Below are 18201 nucleotides of genomic sequence, written 5' to 3' on the forward strand. Positions count from 1 at the left end.
ACAGAACAAATATGTTAATTATCGCAGTTTTCCTGAGTTGGTTTTGTTAGTGGTTATTTGCAGTAGACGATTTGTTTACAGTCTCGGTTCCACCAAGAACAGTAAAATTCCGTGAAGTGGTTAAGGTTGCGTTCGATTGACCCTATTTGGAATGAGAATAAGCGGAATGACTGTTAGATTTCTCTTTTAAGTAAATTTGGAAAGACATTTCTGTAAACTTTCACATACGCATGTTAATTAAGAGCCATTTTGTACTCCAGTAACTCCAAAAACCTCTTATGAGGGATTTCTTGTCTTCATTGTATGTATTCCTATTCTGGAATAGAGTCAATCGAACACACCCTAAGAATGGCAAGTGAGGTCAGTCACGTGACTTACTCTTTCGCATGAGGCCGCTTAGACACAAGCAAGTTTTGATTAACAATTCTCCATTTGTCTTCTTCAGTTATATTCTCGCGGCGGGAGTGAATTTTTCTGCTTGACAAATCTCCTTGTTCAAATACTGGGACACCAGTTTTTGCATGTAAACGTTAAATGAAAACTTGTTCAATTCAAGTTCACGAACAAGTCAAAATTATCTAAAACTTGTTGTCAAGGAAAACTGACTTGCTTGTGTTCACATCATACACTTGCGTATGCTCTCACTTTAGTCAAGTGGTGACACAAAAGAGTATCAACTGAGCCGGAAGCCCATTACCTGAATTTATCAGGGGCACCAAACGACAGTTTTTCCTTTGAAACGCTATTGTAGGCTATCTGGAGTGCCTTATTTCCTTTCCGAAAATTTTAGCTGACCTTTCTTCAGTTCTCGAAACCAAATTTTTATCAATCCGAAAACACTAGGCCTTAAATTTCCCATATCACGAACGCTGGAGGTGAAAATTCCCTTTAGAAATTTGTAGGGGATAAGAGCCTTCCGAACAGATAATTTAGCGAAACGATCCGTTGGGTGCCCTGAATTTATATTGGCACGCAGAACGCCAGTGATACCGCCAGCTACGAAGTTGAAGTAGTGTGTCCCGGAGGATCTAGCCTCCCACGCAGTCGCTTTTAGGGTACTCGTATTACATCCCCTTGTGGGGAGGAGGTAATAAGAGTCCTCTAAAAGCGACTGCGTGGGAGACTACGGAGGATCAAGTTCAGGAAGAATTTGGTGGTTCGTTTGACACATCCGGATAACAAGCTATGGCTTACAACCACTACACGCAGTAGCAGAGGGTGGAGCTCTTGGAAAATGGCTTATATGTAAATAAGAATAAAACAGTATGGCATCACACACGAGCCTCCGATCAGGCGACCCACACAACAGTAATGCTGAATGGGACGCTAGTCCCTCGCAAGTTCAGTGTCCCCAGCATTTGATCGCTAATACTCATTTATACTATAGTTAATCAAAGGCAATGGTTATGAAGCCTGACAAACTTCTTTGTTATACGTGTTTGTTTATAGTATTCTTGCCATGAACGTGCACAAACCACGATAGATTTTAAAATGTGTTGAAGTGACTGAACAATAGAAACGTTCCTTCAAAAAGAAGAAAGATCCTCGCAGTTACTACGCAACTTAAGCAGTTGTGAAAAGAAAGCCTGAAAAAAATTCAGGCTTGAACGGGATTCGAACCCATGACCTCTGCGATGCCGGTGCAGTGCTCTACCAACTGAGCTATCAAGCCAACTGGGAGCTGGTCATATTGTGAGTTCGTAAAATATATGTTTCATATATTTACATTTATTTATTCATCCTTCATGAGTGTATTACGAATTCACAATATGACCAGCTCCCAGTTATGAAGCGTTATTAGGGTCATTATTCAATTGCAAATCCTGTTATGACGCTCTATTGAATTATGTTATGGCATTCTGCATTACATTTTCGGTTCTCAAATTAATCTCCTGCAAGCTGCTAAATTATGCTCTGATATTCTGCATTATGTTTTCGACATTCGAATTATGATTTGACCTTTTTGATAATGTCTTGTCATTTTGCATTATATTCTGCAAGCTGCTAAATTATGTTTTGGTATTTTGCATTATGCTTTCGATATTCCAATTATGTTTTGAAATTTGACACAGTGTCTTGTCATTTTGCATTATATTCTTGATATTCGAATTATGTTTTGACATTTTACACCATGTCTTGTCATTTTCCATTACATTTTCGACTTTCGAATTATGTTCGGCTGTTGGACTGGTGCCTAGCAGCGGGAAAACTACGAGGAACCCTGGGACGAGTAAACAACCTTTTCAACATGGCGGCCCAGTCAATATCTAGCGAACTAAGCAAATGTGTGAGAGACCTCATCCTTTTGGTGGAACAAGGCAATTTTTGTGAGGATGATGTAGCACAATTTCGCCTTGATTGGTTGTATAGTGCAGTTGTTCGTTACGTTGACCACATTCCATCTGGAGAGGCAGTTATGAACCGCCTTCACCAAGTTGCAGTTCTGCTAGCGACGAATAAGGATGATTGTCGCAACTCGAGTGTTCCAATTCAAGCAGAGGTTATGCTCACTGGTCAACGGGGAAGACCTCGCTATTCTATTTCAAAGGATAAACTCGAGTTTCTTTTAGATATGAAGTTTACGTCCGTGGAAATTGCCTCGATGCTCTGTGTAAGTGAAAGTACGGTGAAACGGAGAATGCGTGAATATGAATCCTATGTCAGACAGAGGTATTCAGACTTTTCTGATAACGATCTAGATCTAATTGTCGAGAGGTTAATGAGAGAATTCCCTAACAGTGGGTACAAGAGGATGACTGGCCTGTTGCACAATGCTGGTTATAGAATTCAACAAAACCGCATCAGGGAGAGCATGAGAAGAGTTAATCCTGACGGTGTACTACTTAGAGCACTTGAGCTACGAGCTGTACGCCGAAGGCAGTATCAAGTTCCTGGCCCTCTTGCCCTTTGGCACATAGATGGGAATCATAAATTGATAAGGTACAGCACCGTTTGTTGCATATTCTGAAGTCAGAACACCCTTGGAGTGTCTAGAAAACACAGACCTAATGATAGTACAAGCCTACTACTTTTAACTCCTACTGTTAACTACAAGCAGGATTTCTCATTTTAGTTAATTAAGTTAGATACTCGGCATTCCAGGTATGGTTTAGTGTAATTGTGAGTAGTATTTTTTAAGAGACTCTTTAGATGTATGTATTTATCATTATAAATATGGTTATGTTCTTTAAACTTCATATGTAACAAAACCCTGATGAATTTTTACCGTGTTAAAATAAAGATTTGAGATTTCTTTTTTCGATTTTAATAAGTCTGTTTGCAGGATTTATTCCCTCAGGAGGGGTTGGTTACACCCTTATAAGGGCTAAAAAAAATAGGGGGATGTATGGCAAGTCAGGGAATGTTTTTTCAGGATTTTTGTCTTCAACATAATAATTGATTTTATCACTTTGTCTTGAACAGTGTAGTCAGGGTATAGCTTTGGGTTCAATAAATTATCCTAAACAAGCCGGTATCAAAATCGGACAACAAAAGTTGTTTGATTTTTGTCTTAAACATCGTCAGGGTAATTCTCTTTTCCAAGTAGGGTAAGTATCTGTCCAATAAACGAAGAACCCCACTCCCAACCAATCCACCCCCTACTTTTTCCCACATTAAAAAGATTTTGATACACAGATACACAGCTATAAGGTTTTTAAGCCTGATTGTGAATGTTGTACTCAATTGTAGTTATTTTAAAATATTTTTAACATGCAGATGGAGATTTGTCATCCACGGGGGTATTGATGGGTTCTCAAGGATGATTGTTTACTTGAGATGCAGCACAAACAATTGTTCAAGTACAGTTCATGACTATTTTCTCACTGCCGTTGGCAGTTTTGGTTTACTTTCGAGAGTAAGGTCAGACAAGGGTGGTGAGAATGTAGAAGTTGCACGCTATATGCTGAGTCACCCTCTCAGGGGGCCTAATAGAGGAAGTCACATCGCTGGCCGCAGCGTTCACAACCAGAGAATCGAACGTCTCTGGAGAGACCTGTTCTCTGGTTGTCTCCACATCTTTTATCACCTCTTCTATGACATGGAACAATGTGGAATGCTTGATCCCTCTAATGAGCTTCACTTGTTTGCCCTTCACTTTGCCTATGTTCCAAGAATTAACAGGAACCTGCAAATATTTGCTGGGGGACATAACAGGGCCCCCCTATCTACAGAGCGGGGAAAGTCTCCTTGGCAGTTGTGGATCTCTGGTACTGTTACCGCTTCAAACAGAGGAATTGATGATTTCTGGAATCAGGTGGGTTGCGTTTTGTCAGGATTGTGGTATACTTTCATTTAAAGTAGTGATGCTTGTATTGAAAGTGATGAGCCAAATACTGCTACAATAGTCTGCAACAAGCATGGTAGCCTAGAATAAACATTTGTTCTACATCCCAAACGCATCACCTATACCCACTTTTGACTTGTATATGTTAACATGTCCAGTTACACAGGGAGAAGGAGAGGGAGAGGGGGTCAAAAGATTATTTTAGTAGATCTATTAGAACACCAATTAATGTTTGTGGATTCAATGAGCTGGTATATTTAATTACCTCGTCATGGTATATTTATTGACTTCTTTATCTATTAAAGGGGGATTACTATGGCGTTGATTGGGATGGTCCTGCACCACTCAACCCAACCGATGATCAAGAAGCAGTGGAAGTTCCTATCACAAGTAATCCTCTTCAGGCAGCTGATTATGAATCACTCAAAACTTTGATTGATCCATTGCGTGATAGTGAAGAGTACGGAGTAGACATATACCTTGAAGCACTGTCTTTCGTACATACAAAAACAGCAAACTATTGATAACTAGGTTAGGTGTTCAATGTCTCTTGTCTTAGGCCTAAAACAAAAAGGATGGCCCAATATACTTCAGGAGTGAACAGGTCTGTCTCTGTACACCTAGATTTTGAACTTTCAATTTTAAGTGCACCTAACCCAAAATATAAATAAAATTTCAACTTTGTACAGCTGTAGCCATCTGTCACAAGATGCACAAGGTGGTGAGGATCATGGCCCTTTTCTTGACTTGACAGCATGAATGCAAAGAAATTCTGCTCAAATCACGAAGATATTCACACACCCTTTGTGTACCAAGTGTGCATTAAATGATGCTTTCTTCTTCTTTGGAAAAAAAGTACTTTAAGGCTAAATGGTTTTGGAATAGCTGTTGCAATAGGTAGCAGCCGGAAAATATTTTGGGTGAAGTGCACTTGAAGTTGCTATGAACAGAACTTGAACTTTTTGTCTAGCATATGCCCTCTTGGCTTCCTCCCAAGGAAAATAACTAACACAACAACAAACTATTAGATAATAGTTTCAATAAACTAGACACCAGCAGCAAAGGAGCAAGAAGCATGGCACAGCGAAGTTAACATGGCTTTGCTGAATTCCTCTGTATTGCTGTGTATTGTTGGCAGTAACAAAATATTGAAACAAGCCTTTGCATCTGGTAAGCTCGCGTTAGGCCGCAAAAATTCTACAGAAATTTTTCTCTTGAGACCAGTTGGTGGAACATGAAGATGCGTAGTTGTGAACTTCAGCAAAAGATTTAAAACTGGAACATCTCCACCCAGTGCTGGGATATGTTCTGAGGAGAGACAAGATGAATATTATTATGTTTGGATTCCTACTTGACAACCACTCGAATTTATGAGAAACTCAAAGAAACTTGTGCCATTGCTTCTCTTTCAAATGTAAACCACTGCCAGGGGTATGGGGCCTCTTTCAGGCAATTTTCATTTTTAAGGCCCAAAAGGTGCATTGCGGAATGCAAATGCGATTATCACAGTTGAAGTAGCTTAATTTAAGTAATTGTGAATTAGCCCTCACCCCCCACCCCCCCCCCCCAACCCAAAGAAAATTCAGAACTTCATTGGGAATCAAACTCCTAGCCTATGCCTTCACACTGCAATACTCTACCAACTGAGCTATGATGAACCAGATGTGGAAAGGAATACATATTGAGCCCATCAACCACTCTGTGAAAGGAACACACAATGATTACCACTGCAATGATCACATCTTTATCCCATTTGTATTTCCACAGGTCCATTGAATTCAAAGGGTGCATTGCAAGCCACTTCTGCCCATTTACTCAAATACTTTAGCACAGCCTCAATTAGTCGAAGCCTTAAATAGCCAGGAAAAAAATTGAAATGACAGAGTAGGGTCCTGGTGTCCTGGCTCTAACAAAAGCCCTGATTACATTGTATATAATATAAAGATATCGGTACATGTGTACGCGGATATCCATTAAGGACGGTGCCTACTATTGTTACTGCGCATACGTTCTGCGCATCTCGAAATACTCGGGTTTCCTATGGGTGGTGCCTGCTAATACAGGAATATTTTTGCGCGGTTTAAAACTATGCGGAGAAAGCAGAACTTAGCAAACGCTTTTGGTATCTCAAAAGAAAATTGGGGGTAACCATGCATTTTTCAGAGATAATTAAGCTTCAATTTAGGAAAAAATCCCATACATTGCTTCATATTTTGGCGATTTTTAGAGATATTATTGCTCAATTATCTCTGAAAAATGCGTGGCTACCCCCAATTTTCTTTTTGGATTCCAATAGGCCTTCCTAAGATCTGCTTTTTCCGCACAGTCATAAACCGCACAAAAATACTTCGTTATTAGTAGGCACCGTCCTTAATTGCAACTACAACCAGAACTATGTACAAATGATAATGATAATGATCAAACCACAAAAGTAAGCTAAAAACCTCACCTCAGACACAGGGGTTGTATCCAAATCGCGTTGTAAAGGTCTGATGTAGGCCGTGGCTTGACCCAATCCTGAGCACTCCCTCAAAAACGGAACTGAATAACCACTTCCTGGCGGCGTAATTGTAGCAAGGCAGTTATTGCCGTGGACACCTGTCCTCATTAGCACGAATCCACCCGCTGACTTCAGCTTGGGATATTCCTCTTCCAACCTTTTACTAAATTCGGCAAAATTTGCCTTCGAATGAAAGCAAATTTTTCTACGTCCTAGTCCGGCGGCTTGTAGTTCGAATTTGCCAGACCCGGTCCTGAATTTTCTGTGATAAACAGAAAAATTCGTGGGTCCATGTATCCTTCGGTTGGAAGAATACACCACGCTTTTGTTTTGGGTGGGAAGACCTGTTTTTCGACTGAAAGGTTGACACAAGAGGCGCACGATGTACAGCTTGAGTAGCTTGGTATGGAGCAAAAATACTTCGGAAGTCATTCAATATGGCGTTTGCGTTCGAAGCTCCTCTCCGCTGAGTTGTCTCTTCCGCGCCTAGCGTTTCTTTCGCTTCCTCTTCTGACAACAACGTGGTCACCTCCCTAAGAAGACGTATAGCTTTTGCGCTTTTGCTCGCTTGATCGTCTCCTTCAGCTCTTCTCTTCGAGTTTCCATCTTCCGCCATTTTGATTTCACGATGCATCAGACTTGGTAATAATTAACATAAATTATAGAGGGCGGGAACTTTGCTCGTCCCAGGGTTCCTCGTAGTTTTCCCGCTGCTAGGCACCAGTCCAACAGCCGAACATAATTCGAAAGTCGAAAATGTAATGGAAAATGACAAGACATGGTGTAAAATGTCAAAACATAATTCGAATATCAAAAATATAATGCAAAATGACAAGACACTGTGTCAAATTTCAAAACATAATTGGAATATAGAAAGCATAATGCAAAATACCAAAACATAATTTAGCAGCTTGCAGAATATAATGCAAAATGACAAGACATTATCAGAAAGGTCAAATCATAATTCGAATGTCGAAAACATAATGCAGAATATCAGAGCATAATTTAGCAGCTTGCAGGAGATTAATTTGAGAACCGAAAATGTAATGCAGAATGCCATAACATAATTCAATAGAGCATCATAACAGGATTTGCAATTGAATAATGACCCTAATAACGCTTCATACCCAGTTGGCTTGATAGCTAAGTTGGTAGAACACTGCATCGGCATCGCAGAGGTCATTGGTTCGAATCCCGTTCAAGCCTGAATTTTTTTCAGGCTTTATTTTCGCAACTCGAGGATCTTTCTCCCATTTGATCTTTCATGCGCAGTTCAAAATATATGTTTCATATATTTACATTTATTTAGAAACGTTCCTGTTAAGTTTCTCAACTGTAGCGTGAACATTAAAACACAACATAAATTGCAGCACCATTATTTTCACGGCAAGGTTTCATAACCAGTCGCTCAATTTATTATGTTTATACACCTGGGAGGAACGTTTCTTTTCTTAGAAAATAATGGCGTCTCAGGAACCAGTCCTCTAGAGACCAACCTTCAGATTTGACGTCCAATGTGCTAACCACTTCACCACTGAGCCCCCATGAAAAACATTGGCCAGTCAGAATTGAGGACCAATGTACCAGAGGTTTTCTCCGAAGACAAACATGTGAGTAGGAGGTTAGATTTGATACTGATAGAAAAAAATCCATGTGTCGCTTGAGTTCTTTGGCTTTCTGCAAATCGGCTTTACAGTTAAAAGACTTAAAACCTACGCACGAAAACGTATTCCTCGTTTAATCTGCGCAAACGTTTCCGGACAATAGACTTAATTTCAATTACTTTGATTGTTTCTACTAAGTGGTTTCAGAATTGTGCACCAATGTTTGAACAATGGAAAGAAAAACTAGACGCAACGGAAGACGGCGTAGTATTCTGATTCATTTCGGTAAAATGCCTGCTCTATTTCGTCTGTTACCTTAATTTTTGTACCCCCAAAAGCGAAAAAAAAGAAAAGAAAAAGAAAACGATTCAGTAGCAGTGTAACAGATCAACTCGCACACCGTTTGGTAGCTAATTTCAGACTTACGTTAACACTTTTGTTAGTGTGGTCAATATTTGGACGAACTGACGTCAACAAGTTTTACCGGATACCCGTCCAAACAATTTTCGTGAGTTATTTATATCACTTCTTTTTAAGACGAGGAGTTGTGCACGTGCAGACTGATGTGCTTGACTGACTTCATAATTTTACGTGCTGTTGCTTTTGTGTGGACGTAGTATGACTATAATACACACAAACGTTCCGTACGCATGTCCAATGATATAAGCAGGCTTTCAATATTATTTCTCATTGGTCAAATTCGGAAGTGTCAACACTCCGGAAAAGTTTCGGAGATCAGACAAAGTGTTATAAGCATTGGCAAACTCTGTGATTCGTAATTTTACAATACGTGATGGGCTTTCCGACTTGTTTATCAGTTCCGGTTCTTTTTGCAACGTTTAAGATCGACGATGCATATCCAGACAGCTCATTGTATTTTACGGAAGCTGATTAGCTTCAAACGTTGTCACATCCACGTTGCCGTGTGTACGTATTCACAATTAACCGAAGCATTGCCTCAGCGTCGGTTAAATTCAATCAGCGTTAAAATCAAAACTTGTGTTCTTTACAGTCTTCTGATAAAAAGCAAACCCAACTGTAAAACTCGCTCCATCGATGATCGTGTGCATATATCTGGTGTCCCTAGTAAAACAATAAAAGAAATTTTAAGAAAAGGGACCTGAAAATAGAATTTGATAACAGGAAAATTTGGCCGGATGTGCATAAAAATATCTCTGCGTGAAACGTTTACTTATTCTCAGTTAAGAACTGCGTTGATTTCACCAAAGAATGGAATGATGGCGCAACTGAATAATGGTTGCGAACGATTGACTTTATTCCGGAATTTAAGAATAAACCGGAATAGCCTCTATTTTTTACGTTTAGAGCAAACGTTTCGAGGTTAATCTGCAAGATTTAGCTGGCACACGATATTTAAGAGCCATTTTGTATTTTGGAAGCTCCGAGTGATATTTAGCAGTTCATGGTATGAGCTCTTGTTCCAGAATTCGGCCAGTTGAACGCATATCCAAAATTGTGTGTCTGCAGCTTTGACAAATGTTCTACGCGTGAACAATATTAGCAGTGCGTACTGAGATGAATAATTATCCAAATGTGAAGAGCAAGTAATAGAACCGCAGGAAAAAATTTGAAGACCGAGGAAGATCACCCAGCATAAAAAAGTTCAGTCAATTAGCTTCTAACTTGACACAATACTTGTGTGTTTTTTTTTTGGTTTTAAAACGATAACCTTACTACTGTAACAAAGTGACACTACAGGTTGAGGAAAATTTTTAAAAGGTCTATACATTTAATCACGGTGTTTGCAGCCTGTGATCAAATGGAAAAATACTTTTGCAGGAAAAGTAAACTTTCGGGTAGTGACGGGGAAAAACCATTTTCAGGCAATTGCCATTATTTGCGTACCGTAAATGATCTAATAAACGCCCCCTCTCTTATGGACACCTCCTATCTAATTAACGCCCCTATAAGCTGACAAGTTTGTATAAAACGCCCCTATCTAACAAACGCCCCCTGTCTAATAAACGCCCCCCTTCCCTAAAAACCACACATAAACTAGAAACAGATCAATCAATTTACTTCCGTTCTTGCATAATTAACAACGGTGTGCGAGTTGCGTCTTGCTCAATTTCCAGTTCAAAGTGAGGATACCGCTCTTTAATATTCTTGATCACCGTGCTTAGGATATCAGCAATTTTCTTTCAGCTTGTCCTAGCATTGTAGCATCCCGGAATTACAAGGACTACTTCACGTTTGACTTGATAGTCTGCTAAAGCTCTGTCATTTAGGTTTTTATAATACCTTATTTAGGTTACCATGTTACATTTATTAGAATAAACGCCTCTCTCTTTTAAACGTCTCTTATCCTTTAAATGCCCCCCTCGAGCCCTTCAAATTCAATAAACGCCCCCGGCGTTTATTAGATCATTTACGGTAACTAAGTGAAATTACATCAGTGCTAACAAACGGTATAAAATCGGGATACTTGCCTGATGGGAGAGCAGCCAGTGCAGTGGAAACTCACCGCTTAGAAAACAGTAGCAACTCTATAAAGAAGATTGATAATGAAACTGTCCTGTAGAAAGGTAAGAGTCTGCAGTAAGTTTTGTTCAGTTTTGACATGTATAGCTTTAGTGTAGTTTGGCATCTCCAAAGCTGAAATAATTTGCTAATTCCCGCTATCTACTTTCCAAAGGATAATGCTACTTTCATTCATCAATAATACCCTCTGTATTGATATCGCAAGTAGAAAGACGGCATGTTGATGTGTGATCAAGTTTATGGAACTTGACTTAACTTTTAGCCGATCTTGTTAATGGTCGCCCCCTTCCCCTTTTATTGACGCCTCGTGCCCAGTAATGCACAATGCCAGAGTGATTGACTCTTGTCCCACAACACCTACGTTTTGCTTTGTGCGATGGACCTAACTTCGATTTGACAGTCCACCAGTTTTGACAGTTTGACTGCAAGTAACTGTTCCCACTATAAACAGAGGCAGAGGCGCTAGTGTGTGAGGAAAACAACAGGTTTACACTTGTATTGGAACCTAGTTTTTCGTATTGTATCTCTGTTTTTGACGATAACAATGTAGTGTTTGTATTCAGTTAAAATGAAACTTGCAAATCCGATGTCTTTTTGTTATTTATTTCAGGTGTTTGCTGTTGTCGCGTTCCTTAGCGTGATTTCTTTGTCGCTTCAAATCTCTTGTCCAGACGTCCGTCTAAAACCTCATAAGATACTCAAACGTCTCCGTCGGAATTTCCTGTTTGTGGAGAAACCTTCTGCCTCCCTGAAGTCATCTCTGGGAATTCCCCGCCGTGTTGGCCGTGACGTCACAAGGCAAATGCCAGGCAGCTCAATGTGTCCCTGGAGCTGGGCCCAAGATGATAGCCCTGATCGTGTCCCTCGGTACCTGACGAAGGCTGTGTGTCCCAAGTGTGCCCATTACTGCCGCTCAGTGCTATATCACCAAAGGGGACTGGTGCAGAGGTGTGACGTGAATACTGGTCAAACTGTTTGGAAATGGACTTTGGTGGAACTGCCGGTGGCCTTCATTTATGATCCCTGAACTTTCTCTGCTTCTAGAAATTTGAAATTTGAAATTAGTTATTCTTTGGTGTTAAATTTACATGAATTTATTTATTTATTTATTTATTTTTATTTATTTATCAATTTGATGATCAATGATCTGTAAAGTTTTCTTTGAAAAGAAGTGATAATTTGTTTCATTTTTTAGAAACCCGTGAGTAATAGAAATAAATAAATAAATGATAAAATAATGAAAGAAATTAAATAGATAACGTCAGGATATGTCAAAGATGTAACTACGTAAAAATGAGCAGATTTATTTATGAGACCTATGACCTAGTAATCGATAGTAGTGAAAAAAAAAGCATATCACCAACTGTTAAGAAGCCATCCAAATTTACATGTATTAATTTATACTTATTTATTTACAGATGTATCAGTTTAAAGACGAATTTATTTAACTTGTAAAGAGCGCTTTAAAATAAATGAGACTAACACACAGCGTTTCAACATATCTTGTCCTTAATTGATGTAAAAGCGTATATTTCACTTCATTTTTTTTGTATTTCTCTTGCTCGACCCGTTTGAATTTTTTTTAATTCCCTTTACCACTAAATGACGTCAGTAGTTTGTCAATTTTACATAAGCGGTTGCGACTCAACCAAAACAGAACAAATATGTTAATTATCGCAGTTTTCCTGAGTTTGTTTTGTTAGTGGTTATTTGCGGTAGACGATTTGGTTATAGTCTCGGTTCCGCCAAGAACAGTAAAATTCCGTGAAGTGGTTAAGGTTGCGTTCGATTGACCGTATTCTGGAATGAGAATAAGCGGAATAACTGTTAGATTTCCCTTTTAAGTAAATTTGGGAAGACTTTTCTGCAAACTTTCACTGACACATGTTAATTAAGAGCCATTTTGTACTCCAGTAACTCCAAAAACCTCTTATGAGGGATTTCTTGTCATCATTGTATGTATTCTTATTCTCGAATAGGGTCAATCGAAATGGCACGTAAGGTCAGTCACGTGACTTACTCTTTCGTATGAGGCCGCTTAGACACAAGCAAGTTTTGATTAACGATTCTCCATTTGTCATCTTCAGTTATAGTCTCGCGGCGAGAGTGCATTTTTCTGCTTGACAAGTCTCCTTGTTCAAAAATTGGGACACCAGTTTTTGCATGTAAACGTTAAATGAAAACTTGTTCACTTCAAGTTCACGAACAAGTCAAAATTATGTAAAACTTGTTGTCAAGGAAAACTGACTTGGATGCTTGTGTTTACACCATACACTTGCGTATGCTCTCACTTTAGCCAAGTGGTGACATAAAAGAGTATCAACTGGGCCAGAAGCCCATTACCTGAATTTATATTGACACGCAGACAATAGTACCTGTAGTAGTGTGTCCCGGAGGATCAATTTCAGGAAAAATTTGGTAGCTCGTTTGACACATGCAGATGACGAGATACGGCTTACAACCACTACACGCAGTAGCAGAGGGTTGGGCTCTTGGAAAATGGCTAATTTATGAATAAGAATAAAAAAGTATGGCATCACACACGAGCCTCCGATCAGGCGACCCACACAACGTTAACAGTAATGCTGAATGAGATGCTAGTCCCTCGCAAGTTCAATGTTTCCAGCATTTTATCGCTAATACTCATTTATGCTATAGTTAATAAAAGGTAATGGTTATGAAGCGTGACAAACTTCTTTGTTATACATGTTTGTTTATAGTATTTTTGCAATGAACGTGCACAAACCACAATAGATTTTAAAATGTGTTGGAGTAAATGACCAATGGAAACGTTCCTGTTAAGTTTCTCAACTGTAGTGTGAACATTAAAACACAACATAAATTGCCGCACCATTATTTTCACGGCAAGGTTTCATAACCATTCGCTCAATTTATTATGTTTATACACCTGGGAGGAACGTTTTCTTTCTTAGAAAATAATGGCGTCTCAGGAACCAGTCCTCTAGAGACCAACCTTCAGATTTGAAGTCCAGTGTGCTTACCACTTCACCACTGAGCCCCCATGAAAAACATTGACCAGACAGTATTGAGGACCAATGTACCAGAGGTTTTCTCCGAAGACAAACATGTGAGTAGGAGTTTAGATTTGATACTGACTGAAAAAATCCCTGTGTCGCTTGAGTTCTTTGGCTTTCTGCAAACCTCTTTACAGCTAAAAGACTTAAAACCTACGCACGCGAAAACATTTTCCTCGTTTAATTTGCGCAAACGTTTCCAGACAATAGACTTAATTTCAATTTCTTTTATTGTTTCTACTTAGTGGTTTCAGAATTGTGCACCAATGTTTGAACAATGGAAAGAAAAACTAGACGCAACGGAAGACGGCGGAGTATTCTGCCGATTCATTGCGGGAAAATGCCTGCTCTATTTGGTCTGTTACCTTAACTTTTGTACTCCCAAAGCGAAACAAAGAAAAGAAAAAGAAAAAAATTCAATAGCAGTGTAACGGTTCAATTTGGTAGCTAATTTTAGACTTAAGTTATCTCTTTTGTTAGTGTGATCAATATTTGGACGAACTGACGTCAACAAGTTTCACCGGATACCCCTTCAAACAATTTTCGTGAGTTATTTATATAATTTTTTTTTAAGCCGAGGAGTTGTGCGCGTGCACACTGATGCGGTTGACCGACTTCATATACGTGCTATTGCTTCAGTGTGGACGCAAATACGCACCTCCGAGAATTAAGCAGGCTTGCAATATTATTTCTCATTGGTCAAATTCGGAAGTGTCAACACTCCGGTATAGTTTCGGAGATCGGTCAAAGTGTTATAAGCATTGGCAAACTCTGTGATTCGTAATTTTACAATACGTGATGGGCTTTCCGACTTGCTTATCAGTTCCGGTTTTTTTTTTCAATTTTAAGATTGACGATGCATATCCAGACAGCTCATTGTATTTTACGGAAGCTGATTAGCTTCAAACGTTGTCACATCCACGTTGTCGCGTGTACGTATTCACTATTAACCGAAGCATTACCTCATAGCCGGTTAAATTCAATCAGCGTTAAAATCAAAATTTGTGTTCTTTACAGTCTTCTGATAAAAAGTAAATCCAATTGTAAAAATCAATCGATCATCGATGATTGTGTGCATATATCTGGTGTCGTCTTTTGTGACCTTAGTAGAACGATAAAAGAAATTTAAAAAAAAAGGAACCTAAAAATAGAATTTGATGACAGGAAAATTTGGCCGGATGTGCATAAAAATATCTTGTAAAACGTTTACTTATTCTCAGTTAAAAACTGCGCTAATTTCACCAAAGAATGGAATGATGGCGCAACTAAATAATGGTTGCGGGCGATTGACTTTATTCCGGAATAAGAATAAACCGGAATAGCCTCTATATTTCACGTTTAGAGCAAACGTTTCGAGGTTTATCTGCAAGATTTAGCTGGCACACGATATTCAAGAGCCATTTTGTATTTTGAAAGCTCTTATAAGTGATATTTAATAATCATGGTATGAACTCTTGTTTCGGCAGAATTAGGCCAGTCGAACGTACATCCAAAATTGTGTGTCTGCAGTTTTGACAAATATTCAACGCGTGAACAATATTAGCAGTGCGTACAGAAGGTGAATAATTATCCAAATGTGACGAGCAAGTAATAGAACTGCGAAAGAGATTTGGAGACCGAAAGAGATCACCCAGCATAAGACAGCTCAATTAGCTTCTAACTTGACACAATATTTGTATGTTTTTTTTTTGTAACGATGACCTTACTACTGTAACAAAGTGACACTACACGCTGAGGAAAATTTTTAAAAGGTCTATACATTTAATCACGGTGTTTGCATCTTGTGATCAAATGGAAAAATACTTTTGCAGGAAAAGTAACTTTCGGGCAGTGAAGGGGAAAAACCATTTTCAGCCAATTGCCATTATTTGCGTAACTAAGTGAAATTACATCAGTGCTAACAAACGGTATAAAATCAGGATACTTGTCTGATGGGAGAGCAGCCAGTGCAGTGGAAACTCACCGCTTAGAAAACAGTAGCAACTCTATAAAGAAGATTGATCATGAAACTGTCCTGTGAGAAGGTAAGAGTGTAGTAAGATTTGTTCCCTTTTGACATGTATAGCTTTAGTGTAGTTTGGCATCTCCAAAGCTGAAACAATTTGCTAACTCCCGCTATCTACTGTCCAAAATGTTAATGTCACTTCCATTGACAATTCCCTCTGTATTGATATCGCAAGCAGAAAGACGGCATTTTAATGTGTGATCAAGTTTATGGAACTTGACTTAATTTTTAGCCGATCTTCTTCATGGTCGCTGCCCCCTTTTATTGACGCCTCGTGCCAAGTCATGCACAACGTCAGAAAAATTGACTCCTGTCCCGCAACAGCTACGTTTTGTTTTGTGCCATTGACCTAACTTCGTTTGACAGTCCACCAGTTTTGACAGTTTGACTGCAAGTAACTGTTCCCACTATAAACAGAGGCAGAGGCGCTAGTGTGTGAAGAGAAGAACAGGTTTACCCTTGTATTGTGACTTGTTTTTTCGCATTGTATCTCTGTTTTTGACAATAACAATGTAATGTTTGTATTCAGTTAAAAAGAAACTTACAAATCCGATGTCTTTTTGTTATTTATTTCAGCTGTTTGCTGTTGTGACGTTTCTTAGCGTCATTTCTTTGTCGCTGCAAATATCTTGTCCAGACGTTCGTCTTAAACCTCACAAGATACTCAAACGTCTCCGTCGGAATTTCCTGTTTGTGGAGAAACCTTCTGCCTCCCTGAAGTCATCTCTGGGAATTCCCCGCCGTGTTGGCCGTGACGTCACAAGGCAAATGCCGGGCAACTCAATGTGTCCCTGGAGCTGGGCCCAAGATGATAACCCTGATCGTGTCCCTCGGTTCCTGACCAAGGCTGTGTGTCCCAAGTGTGCGCATTACTGCCGCTCAGTGCTATATTACCACAGGGCACTGGTGCAGAGGTGTGACGTGAATACTGGTCAAACTGTTTGGAAATGGACTTTGGTGGAACTGCCGGTGGCCTTCATTTATGATCCCTGAACTTTCTCTACCTCCAGAAATTTGAAATTTAAAATTTGTTATTTTTCAGTGAATTTATTTATTTATTTATTTATTTATTTATCAATTTGATAAGCAATGATCTGTAAAGTTTTCTTTGAAAAGAATTGATAATTTGTTTCATATATTTAGAAACCCGTGAAAATAATATAAATAAATAAATAATGCAAGAAACGAAAAAGATATCGTCAGGAAATGTTAAAGATATAACTACAAGTAAAAATGAGCAGATTTATTTATGAGACATATGACCTTTCAGTGAATAATACGCATATCCGACTAACTGTTGAGAAGCTATCCAAATTTACATGTATTTATTTATACTTATTTATTTACAGATGTATCAGTTTAAAGACGAATTTATTTAACTTGTAAAGAGCGCTTTAGAATAAACGAGATTCACACAGAGTGTTTCAACATATCGTGTCCTTAATTGATCTAAAAGCGTATATTTCACTTCATTTTTTTGTATTTCTGTTGCTCGACCCGTTTGAGTTGTTGTACTACCCGTTTTCACTAAATGACGTCAGTAGTTTGACAATTTTACGTAAGCGGTTGCGACTCAACCAAAACAGAACAAATATGTTAATTATCGCAGTTTTCCTGAGTTTGTTTTGTTAGTGGTTATTTCCAGTAGACGAGTTTTTTACAGTCTCGGTTCCGCCAAGAACAGTAAAATTCCGTGAAGTGGTTAAGGTTGCGTTCGATTGACCGTATTCTGGAATGAGAATAAGCAGAAAAAAACTGTTAGATTTCTCTTTTTAAGTAAATTTGGGAAGACATTTGTGCAAACTTTTACTGACACATGTTAATTAAGAGCCATTTTGTACTCCAGTTACTCCAAAAACCTCTTATGAGGGATTTCTTGTCATCATTGTATGTATTCCTATTCCGGAATAGGGTCAATGGAATGCACCCTAAGAATGACACGTGAGGTCAGTCACGTGAATTACCCTTTCGCATGAGGCCGCTTGGACACAAGTAAGTTTTGAGTAACAATTCTCCATTTCTCAGCTTCAGTTATAGTCTCTCGGCGGGAGTGAATTTTTCTGCTTAAATGAAAACTTGTTCAATTCAAGTTTCACGAACAAGTCAAAATTATGTAAAACTTGTTGTCAAGGAAAACTGACTTGCTTGTGTTCACATCATACACTTGCGTATGCTCTCACTTTAGTCAAGTGGTGACACAAAAGAGTATCAAGTGAGCCGGAAGCCCATTACCTGAATTTATCAGGGGCACCCAACGACAGTTTTTCCTT

At 38.9% G+C, this 18201-nt stretch overlaps 3 protein-coding genes and 1 long non-coding RNA gene across 4 annotated transcripts in view; 2 read left to right on the forward strand and 2 right to left on the reverse strand.

Moving 5' to 3' along the window:
• LOC146451630 (uncharacterized) overlaps positions 1 to 18201 on the reverse strand; it is a 46181-nt gene that overhangs the window by 7550 nt on the left and 20430 nt on the right. The gene's annotated exons all lie outside the window — the stretch shown is intronic.
• LOC146451632 (uncharacterized) lies at positions 1843 to 6738 on the forward strand. Its single transcript, XM_085098950.1, has 4 exons — positions 1843 to 2940; positions 3718 to 4255; positions 4591 to 4816; positions 6053 to 6738. Exons 1-3 carry the CDS (start codon positions 2132 to 2134, stop codon positions 4807 to 4809), a joined length of 1566 nt encoding a protein of 521 aa, XP_084955076.1. The 5' UTR covers positions 1843 to 2131; the 3' UTR covers positions 4810 to 4816; positions 6053 to 6738.
• LOC146451633 (uncharacterized) lies at positions 4828 to 6893 on the reverse strand. Its single transcript, XR_014859994.1, has 2 exons — positions 6735 to 6893; positions 4828 to 5593 (listed from the first exon to the last, which is right to left on the reverse strand). It is a non-coding gene; the product is annotated as an uncharacterized LOC146451633 (long non-coding RNA).
• On the forward strand, positions 15635 to 16924 carry LOC146451634 (uncharacterized). The gene is made up of 2 exons (XM_085098902.1): positions 15635 to 15950; positions 16508 to 16924. The coding sequence occupies exons 1-2, from the start codon at positions 15930 to 15932 to the stop codon at positions 16922 to 16924; spliced, it is 438 nt and encodes a 145-aa protein (XP_084955028.1). The 5' UTR covers positions 15635 to 15929.

Source organism: Pavona decussata, unplaced genomic scaffold (assembly GCF_977016875.1).
Source record: "Pavona decussata unplaced genomic scaffold, jaPavDecu1.1 SCAFFOLD_386, whole genome shotgun sequence".
NCBI lineage: Eukaryota > Metazoa > Cnidaria > Anthozoa > Scleractinia > Agariciidae > Pavona > Pavona decussata.